The sequence below is a fragment of the Hermetia illucens genome, chromosome 4 (assembly GCF_905115235.1).
Source record: "Hermetia illucens chromosome 4, iHerIll2.2.curated.20191125, whole genome shotgun sequence".
Taxonomy (NCBI): Eukaryota; Metazoa; Arthropoda; class Insecta; order Diptera; family Stratiomyidae; genus Hermetia; species Hermetia illucens.
In genome coordinates, this window is record NC_051852.1 from 134,493,156 (window position 1) to 134,503,012 (window position 9,857).

At 39.5% G+C, this 9,857-nt stretch overlaps 4 protein-coding genes across 5 annotated transcripts; all 4 read right to left on the reverse strand.

The window, feature by feature from the left end:
• Positions 1-143: 143 nt before the first annotated feature.
• Positions 144-1,544, reverse strand: LOC119654771 (GPI mannosyltransferase 1). The gene has a single exon (XM_038060311.1). The coding sequence runs from the start codon at positions 1,504-1,506 to the stop codon at positions 196-198; it is 1,311 nt and encodes a 436-aa protein (XP_037916239.1). The 5' UTR covers positions 1,507-1,544; the 3' UTR covers positions 144-195.
• Positions 1,545-1,550: 6 nt separating this feature from the next.
• On the reverse strand, positions 1,551-1,822 carry LOC119654773. Its single transcript, XM_038060314.1, has one exon. The coding sequence runs from the start codon at positions 1,785-1,787 to the stop codon at positions 1,590-1,592; it is 198 nt and encodes a 65-aa protein (XP_037916242.1). The 5' UTR covers positions 1,788-1,822; the 3' UTR covers positions 1,551-1,589.
• Positions 1,760-1,996, reverse strand: LOC119654774. The gene has a single exon (XM_038060316.1). It carries the CDS (start codon positions 1,981-1,983, stop codon positions 1,795-1,797), a length of 189 nt encoding a protein of 62 aa, XP_037916244.1. The 5' UTR covers positions 1,984-1,996; the 3' UTR covers positions 1,760-1,794.
• On the reverse strand, positions 1,860-8,731 carry LOC119654772 (cx9C motif-containing protein 4). 2 transcript variants are annotated; one of them, XM_038060313.1, is made up of 3 exons: positions 8,558-8,729; positions 8,329-8,491; positions 1,860-1,997 (listed from the first exon to the last, which is right to left on the reverse strand). In XM_038060313.1, exons 1-3 carry the CDS (start codon positions 8,619-8,621, stop codon positions 1,988-1,990), a joined length of 237 nt encoding a protein of 78 aa, XP_037916241.1. In that variant the 5' UTR covers positions 8,622-8,729; the 3' UTR covers positions 1,860-1,987. The 2 variants fall into 2 exon arrangements, with proteins under 2 accessions (XP_037916241.1, XP_037916240.1); XM_038060312.1 differs by lacking the exon at positions 1,860-1,997 and adding an exon at positions 5,603-5,986 and having other exon boundaries at positions 8,558-8,731.
• Positions 8,732-9,857: the final 1,126 nt, after the last annotated feature.

Here is a 9,857-nt window from a genome sequence, read left to right on the forward strand (position 1 = left end):
TGATGGCGACTGTTGCTTACCTTGATTTATGTTTCTCTATAACTATGTTGTGATCTTAATATTTATGATATCCTTTCCAAAATGCACATCTTTTCATTTCCCAACCAAATTCAAGGAAAGGTTTTTTCAGAAAAGAAAGAACATTTTCCAGTAAAAAAACATTATTATTGCAATCTTCGTACAATAAAATTTCTTTCATTTTAAGTTCAATGAATCATTGAAACTGTGAATAAGTCTTGCTAATACAAAAATGTTCGCTAGAAAAAATACTACAGATTGAATTCCAATGAGATTGAAAGTATTCCAACATTTGAATTCTAGAAGATAAGCCGATAGTAGCCAGAATGCTTGTGCAAACAGCCAAGGGCATGCGTTTCTTATCAAGAATGAAAGTCCAACATGACAGAAGTTTGGATAACATAGTGGCAAAAGAGCTAAATACCAAACAAAGTATTGAGATGTGACTACTGTATTGAATGTTACAAAAACAAATGTTTGGGCAAAGATACAAAAAGCCAGGGAGCTGCGTTTTCGACCGAAAGTTACACTGAGATAGAATAAAATAACAACCCTTGGGAGTAAGGTCAACAACTTTTCTAAAAACGTTTGCTTTATATCCGAACTCAAATATTGCATTAAAAAGTAAAGGGAAAAATTGTGACGTATATCAATACGACTGAAATGATACAAATAGGCTTCTTGAATGTATTGGAGGCCGTAAAATCGATAGAAAAAAAACGTTACTGTGGAAAGGGTTACAACTGTAGTAAACGCTAAGCAAATCTGCTTTTTGTTTGGCAATAAAAGTGCTTTCCAAATACTCTGGTTACTACCCGATAAAGTTAGGTAGTACGCCAAACTGAAAATAATTGGGAAAATTCGGAAATGTATTGCTAGCCCGTGAAAGATTCCGGCACAGAAGGAATATTTTAGATTATCATTTGCTTTTTGGATATAGTAGAATGTCAGGAGAATAAGAAAGTTGGATACAGCATCATTGCTTCCTCGAGACGAAATTATTATTCCCATAGGATTATAAAGCATAATGTAAGCGGCAATTTCTGACCACTTTCGGTACTTGTCTGGAGTCCTTGAAGTGGCGTCCCCCTTTTTTGAATGCTGCTTGCTCTTAGGTATATAACCTTGTTTCAATTCGTTAAAAACGATGCTTCTTATCAGAACGCTTGACATTATATCACATAAAGAGAACAGTACTTTGCCAAAGCTTTCATGCACGATTAAATTAGGGATCATGAGAAAAGCCAGCAAGGGACTATACCGATAAGTATGACGATCAAATGGTGATTCACCATTCAAGGCATGCCGTGCCCCATCAGTAACTACTCTATAATCAATATCTGTATATGGAACTTCGGCGGTTTTGTCCTGTATCATACTAAATACTATTAGAGCCAGTCGAAGCAGGAAGTTGACTAAAAGGTGTTTCTCGAATGGAATTGAAGTGAAATCAATTCGTCTTAATGTATCTGGTTTTAGTACAAACATTTTGACTAACTTATGAATGTTATTAAAAAAAAACACTACAAATCTATTCTCTAAAGAAAAATTCTATCACGACAAGCAAACATTTACAATTTCGTATTCATTTTCTTAGCGGCTTGTTGTAAGCAATTGCGGAATTCAAGGAATTCTTTTTCACATGTACTTTGTTTTACATTGAAGTCCCGTGTAACACAAATTGCATATGTTGACGCTGCTTTAGAGCATTTTCCCAGAATAATTGGATAATTACGAAACCGCTGATGTGCTTTCTTCACTGATTCCATTCTATATTTAAAATTTCCGTGGTTTTTGCGATGGTGGCAGTGGGTCAGCAAGGAAACAATCGTATATCGGTTTAGAAAAGAATACTAAAAGTGATACAGTTGTGAAGGTGATGATAAATGCGCGGGGGTTCCGATGAATCCAATCTCGTTTGGGTACTGTATATGTCTGTCGTCGTCGTTGATTTTCTTGATTCATTATTTTATGTCTTTCTGCAAAAAATAAGAATGTTGATATAGTATTTCATATGTATGTTTGTATCCTAGAAATTAAGTTCGTATATTTTTCTAATTTCATTACAAATACAGAATTTAATTTTTAATATTTAAAGTGCCACTAAGAGTGAGAAAATAGTAGAAGTGGATTAGGGGTAAGTTTGAAAGAAACGGGGCTATTTAAGATGTCTACAGACAGCGTTCTGGGAGGTCACTAACACTCACTAGTGCGGCAAAAGAAAAAGAATTACTGAAAACCCATCGTAAAATTTCGAAAAAAAATCTGTTTGGTAAGCGGTGCATGACTCGTTTACTTGTATTTGCTGCAGGAAAATGTCATGCAAAGTAGGCGTGACCATTCACGTCCAATTTGAGATCAATTTCAGCAAGATGGAGTACCTCCTTAGTATCATCGTGATGTAAGAGGATATCTCAATTAAAACATACCGAACAGATGAATTGAAAGAGGTGCAATCGACCAGCCTCAAACCTCGCGCCACTAGATTTTGTTATGGGTACACATTAAAAACAAGCTTAATCTGTCAAACCGGCAACATTAGATTAATTGAAGGCGGGAATTGAAAACTGTTTCCTCATTCTTTCAAAGAATTTTCTTTACACAAACTACTTTTAAGGACTACTCGGGAAGGCAATAAAATTGACTGGACATCAAATAAATAATCATTGCTAGACGAATTGTGCAGTTAATAATTAATATAAAACTACCGTCAAGTAGGAAGTGGCCTTTTTGTACGATAGATTCCAAGAAGAAGTCGAATAGAAGAAAATAAAGTGTAAAATAAGAATTAACTTCTTTTTATTATTCCGACAGTGGTAAAGAAAACAGACAGATTAAGTTATGGACAAAGACATGTTCTCTACCTCGCCGTCGTCTACCCCTATCAGCTTCTTTGGCCCGACTGAATCCTGGAAGAAGTAAGCTCGGAGGGAAATCCACAATTTTCAGACTTGTTGCGTCTCCACTCATTCGGATACACCAAACACTTAGGGCATCTAGAATTTCTTCTTCTTCACCCTAGGTTGCAAAGCGGGAATGTAGTATGTCTGCCGCACGATGTACATTGTAAGTGCGACTACGCTATGCTGATTTGCCTTGTGAACCTGTTTAATTATCAGATCAGCCAAATACGATTTCCCTAGCATGGTATGTTTCTGCTCATAGGGAATGAGTACTTGCTCCAATCTTGAGTAATATCCCCATTAAATGTAGAGATTGCTGGGATTGGAGAACTGGGTTTTGGCAGGGTATCTTCCGTGAAACTAGTGGACGGACTTGACTGGCGACGAAACCGTGGGCAGGTGAATGTGTTCTGCCAGTCCATGCAGGATAACTACGACTACCAGTATCGCGTGTCCCGCATGTGCCTGATTGAAACGACAGCCCCGCTGGGTATTTCAAAAGACTCCTCCGCTGCTATGCTTGGGGTTCTGGAGTTTCCGAATAGGTATGAACTTTTTAAAAAATCCCTGTCTTTACGAGATTGTGGGACCGATTCCGAAGCTCGAATCCAGCAAGGGCTTCGGTAATACCATGAGTGCTTGGACATTGTTCCCTCCAATGATTCCAGGTCGAGCCCTGTCCTCGGGGATAAGTATAGCATGCACTCCCTTGAGTGGTATACCAGAAAATACATGTCAGCTATTTTCTCAACATGACTGAGTCTAAATATCGTCCTTTGCCCTGACGACATATTGGGCTCGTTTTCGGCATTTTCCATCACTTTCTCGAGCTGCTATTTCACGTTCGAAGTTGGTCTTCATCTGAGCCAGAGTGTGTGGTTTATCGATGTCAACTTTGAATTTCAAATATCCCCAGAAATAGAAGTCTGATGGAGTTAAATCCGGCAAACGCGGTGGCCAGCCAAAATCGCTATTATTCGATAAGAAGTACGGCCCAAACATATACTTCCCAGAAATACTACCCCAGCCGGTCACTCTGTGGATATAGAGAGGCTCTTCGTGGATTAATTATGGGTTTTCACTGAGGTAATAGCGGCAATTTTGTTTGTTCACTGCTCCGTTCAGTAAGAAATGTGTCTCCTTGTGCTTGATGATTTGACGCCAAAAATTTCGCCGTCATTCGCAACCACTTCGACACAAAATTTGGAGGTGTATGGTTAATTCCCTCAAAATGACACATTAAACATACTTTGACACTAGATTCGACAACATATTTCAAAATTATTGACCTACTCTGTATATTAAGATTTAAAAACTCCAGTGGGCAGCAGGACCCGTAGAGCGTATGGACAACAGGAGAGTTTTGAGACGCCTACTCAAAGGTAAGATCAAAGGGAAGCGTTACACGATTCTCCGTTTCCGAAAACGGAGTACGCATTCGCTTTATCCAGAAACAAGTAGGGAAACCGGAAGCTGGGCGCTTCATTTATGTAAGGTTTTATGTATTTCTTATATAAAATTATTTCAGTTGACATTTGTTCCATTTGTAGTTAGCACATAATGTATATGCATATGCGCCACCTTTGACCTACTATAACTTTGTTAGTAACAATGCGAGTCCAACCAAACCACCTCAGTTTAGCATTGAAAAGTATAAATCGGGATCTTTAATTTGAAATCCCACATAACTATACTTGGTAGAAAAAGAACCACTTTAAGTTTCACAAAGCTACTGCATCATAGTTCCCACCTTCCTAACAAATTTAGTGTCAATTGTTACATCCGTTTCTGATAAAAGTGCTAATGACAGACAGGCGGTAGACTGATTTTGTTTTACACAAGACTTTAAAAAGGAGCAGAAAACTTGGCGATGCCAAGAACCGACATTGGACTGTAGTACCATTGACGAAGAAGATGGTGGTCTAACCTTTTCAATAACGCAATTGAAGAAATCTCCGAACCAGAGGGTTTGGTTTCAGCCTCTGTGCTTACCAGAACTCTAGATGCCGTGGAATGAAGAAAGAGATGGCAAAAATCAAATGCAACTGCAAAAAAGCAAGCTATAAATGCTGCACCGAATCCAACTTTGACAGTGTTAAATTGCGTGACTTAAGTGGTCAATTATAAATACCAAAACGAGATTTTGTACGACTACGAAATGATTCATTCGATACCGAATATTCACATAAAACGCCGTGGACGCATTTGCCTCTCAAAAGCCAACCATTGATTCCCTGAACGACAAATTAGAAGATTTTGAACGTTAACAGAGTTATCAAAACTACTGATTGATGCCAATTCCACAATTAATCTTTCTCTATCAAGCTGATGAAGTTACACTTTTATACCGACCACATTTTGCACGAAACTTTCAAAATTTGAATGGACCTTTGACTTAGGTTCATTGCAAAGTCTCTAGTTTGATTGTCACATATACATACTTTATTCAAGTGATAAAAATTGCGTCTCTAGAATAAGCTTACAGTTAATTTTAGTATCTAATTCTAAATTATATTCAAGAACTTTCATGCGGAACTTTGCTTAGATTTAGTTCTTCATATGTCCATCACAGCCATCTTTGTTTTTTCCATTATCTGCTCTTGTTTGCTGAAATTCGGTGGTTTTTGGATGGTATTCATTGCATGTTTTTTCAGAAATTTGGGGATAGTGGTAGCATTGTGCGTGTGTGGCTTCCTCAAAAATATTTTCGTTTTTGACCAATTGTTTTACAATAACGTCTTATCACAACCAAATAATACTCCTGATTCACTATCTGAATGTCAGAATTCTGCACGATACCACTGTAATCGACCAAATCCGTGAGTATCTGCTTCTTTTTCGACTGAAAACTACATGCTTTTTCGGTCTCGGTATTCGCAGCACGCTATTGACTCGCTTGAGGTCTGAATTGCGTGTCCAATTCATAAACCCACGTCTTGTCTCCAGAAATCATGTCCTCGTCATGTAAAATTTAATACAAACTCTTACTTGTAAGAAATCAAAAATACGTACATAGGCAGATGTACTCAACAAGATGCCATTTTTACTATAGTTGAGGTATGACACTGAAATTGGAAGGAATGTGAATAGTAGATATAGCAGTCTAAAAAAAAAAATTGAATCAGTAGGAACCCAACGGTGGTAATTCCAAGCTCTTTTTAATCAAGGTAATATATCAAAATCTAGAGGTTTTTTGCTTTCGTGGTTTGTTCAATCCTTTCATAAAATTCTCTGAATCTTTTTGTTTTGTTTCCCTTCACTTCACGTTACTATACGTCATTAGTGCGCTTTTTTATCTCGGCCAGTCCACAGTTTATTTCACCCGATTGAAGAATTTCCGGACCTTTGCGCTTATGACGACTCTATTATGGTTTTCCACTATTGTCTCCAGTTCTATTTCACTCCTGATATCACTGCCCACTGTTCTTCTGCGAGTCCTTGCTACTCCTTCCACTTTGGAGTTGCCATCAATGTCTGATTATTCTGTGCTCCGACACAAAGGGCTGTGTCGCACATCCGACACCCTCCAATTCTTAACTAGTTCGAAAGTCTTGCCTGGTGCTGGTTACGAAGGTTGGTGTGTTCCTTCCTTCCTTATTTCTAACTTATTGCTGAAGATAAATTCAAGAATGGACCTCCTCGATTGCTCTCGCTGCTTCCCCAGATCTCATGCTGGACATTTGAAATTTTTAAGCTCCATAACTTTTTAAAGGGAGGCGATCGCGTGGATTTGAAGAGAGAGGATCTCCTACTTTTCCCCCTATGCATCTTTACTCCTCCCGGGAGCTGTTTTCAAAGTTAAAGTCTGTCATTACATCATAATAGCCCGAAATTGAAATGTAACAACCGAAATTCTTTTTCGGGGTAGGTTTGAAAATTCATTTCACCATGATGGCATCGAAAAAAACCTTCTTTGGGGTGCCGTAACTCTTTAAGGCAGGGGGAGCGACACGTTTTTTCATCGGGGTTGGAAAAGAGAAACCTTCCCCTTATCCTTAACAAACTCTCCGAAGAGGATGACCGGTTTGTGAGAAGTGAAGCGAAGTTTTTTTTTTATATTCATAGATCCCACCCAATCACTTCACCCCTCAACAACAAGGGCTGAAATACTCGACAAGACATCGGGACGCGCAGACGGAGAAAAGGAGTCGTAAAGTAATTCAACGGAGATAGGAACACAGAATATACCACGCAGTGCTATAATTGCGGAAAGAGGCACAGTGGAAACTGGCGAAACTAACCAAATGGTTTCGAATATAAGCCGAGTGGAAGGGCTGTCAACTATTCTGGCGCAAGCTGAAGAGGAAAGGCTTATTAAGAAATGCTCGGCAGTTGTAAAGCGCATGGGATCTGCGACGTTCCTCTAGAAAAACGTCAGCAAAGGTGTGAAAAACGGGCTAATGGAACTGGAGGAGCTCCTGGACAGGATTTATTATTATAAGCGGACATGGAGAGAAAGAGAAAATCCGCAGGATATAGAAACAAGCGCGTCTCCCAACGAGAACACTACGAGTACCAAACGGATCGCAGACAGCCCATTGCAGAGCGAACTGGGGAAAAAACGAAAGGAGCAAGGAACATCTGAAGGAGACTTCACTCAGGTACCCTCCAGGGTTCAAAAGAAGAAGGTGAAGAGGAACAAGAGACAACACGTCGCGCCATCAGAAAAACCTCTACCTAAAATTAAGGCGGACACGAAGAGCGGAGCACCAAAAGAAAAGGTGGAGAGACAAAGGAGGACTAGACCGCCAGCTTTGCTTATTAAGCCGACGGAAGGCAAGATCTTTGCGGAAGTTCTCAGCGAAATCCGTTACAAGATTTAATCCGAAGATAACGGAGCAGAAGTGTCTTCCATTCGTAAAACAAACGGTGGTGGAGTCCTAGTCGAGCTAGGCCTGAAGACAATAAATATGGATGGATGGGGTTCGTCAGCAGCTCTATTTAAACACCGGGGATCTCTCTTCAGACAACATTGCCGAAGAGATGCTAAGAAATGCTGACAGGTGGAGCCGTTTTCCTATTACATTCGGGTCCTTCTCGTTGCTAAGAAGATAGAACTCGATCGATGGAGGAGTCGGATGGCAGGGGTTTCCTGGAACTGACAGTTCTCTCCCACTTCTCCCCTCCCGTTAGTGAAAGAAATTCCCTGATTTGAAGTCCGGAAACTAGCCCCTCCCCCCTAAAATGTACTGGAATGGTGTGAGGCCACTTTCTGCTTTTAAAAAATCAGGACCTCAAATTTGAAAACTACGCACTGTTTGTAGGTTATAAATAAAAATTTCTGAATTATTGGAATAAGACACAATGAAACGCACTTTAGCGAATTACAAGGAATAGTGGCACCCCCTCTTATACTAAAATTTACTTAAGGATTAATGTGTACTTAATAATGTCGCTATAAACCTACCCTTTTTGGTTGGTTTCCTTCCCGGTCTCCACCGACTTCTTTGGCAAATAACTTTTCTCTAAATTGATACCAGAACAACACAAAGACTGATCATGCCACTTCAAGCAACATTGTCGCATATCTTCGAGAACATCTAAGCACGAGCCTTCTTGGTAATTGTTCTCTAAGGGGGAAACATAGAAATTACATAAGCACAGGCAGCTAACTTATCTCAATTCTTTATAGTCACCTTTTAAGCAAGATTGAATCCGACAAGCGTTTGCCTTACACGGGTCTTTTCGGTTCTTGGACATAAATTAAGATAAACTGGTTGCTCACAACTCCCACAACTTTATCTTAATTTCCCGGGGCTCACCAATGAAACTGTGCAGCAACTTTTGTCGAAATCCGTAAACATAACCTTTTGTTGTGACAAATAAATTGAAATTGGAAATATTCATAATTTTTTCAATTGGAAAAGGACTTGAAGAGAAATGTGTCAACGGTAAATTTTCAGAAGTAGATGTCACTGTATATCTACTAAGTAAATTCACATTTCAAGGCGAAATTAACTCAATCTCCGAACCATTTGAGACATTTTGCTGTTGTGAGAAAAGAAGAAGACGAACTTTTAAGGAATTTACAATTTAAGGGTCAAGGGGCAAATTTAAATGGTTTCAGTAAAATTGTTCCGTTTGGATTCACGATTTGGATGGTGTTATAAACATTTCCAGTGAAAAAATCATGAAAATTATAGTAGACAAAGGAATGTTCTTAATTTTCTGTATATCTTGTCCCCAACCCCCAAATTCAATATGAGCCAACTGTTCCTCGACAGTGATCTGATCGGATGCAGTTTCTATAGATGTGCTATTTATTCGTATACAGAAATCCTTTCTGCCGTAAAGATAATACCTAAAATAATCGTGAAGAACAAGGAACATTTCAAACGATTGATCAACAGAGAGGTTAGTTTTCATCCTGGTTCCTCCTGCATTCATCATCAACGGCGCAACAACGGGTATCCGGTCTAGGCTTGCCTTAATGAGGAACTCCAGAAATTTCGGGTTTCCGCCGAGGTCTACCAATTCGATATCCCTAAAAGCTGTCTGACGTCCTGACCTACGCCATCGTTCCATCTCAGGCAGGGTCTGCCTCGTCTTCTTTTTCTACCATAGATATTGCCCTTATAGACTTTCCAAGGTGGATCATCCTTATCCATACTGATTAAGTGACCCGCCCACCGTAACCTATTGAGCCGGATTTTATCCACAACGGGACGGTCATGGTATCGCTTATAGATTTCGTCCTTATGTAGGCTACAAAATCGTCCATCCTCATGTAGGGGGCCAAAAATTCTTCGGAGGATTCTTCTCTCGAACGCGACCAAGAGTTCACAATTTTTCTTGCTAAGGACCCAAGTCTCCGAGGAATACATGAGGACTGGCAAGATCATTGTCTTGTACAGTAAGAGCTTTGACCCTATGGTGAGACAGTTTTTGCAAGCTGAAATAGGCCTGTTGGCTGTCAACAACCGTGCGCGGATTTCT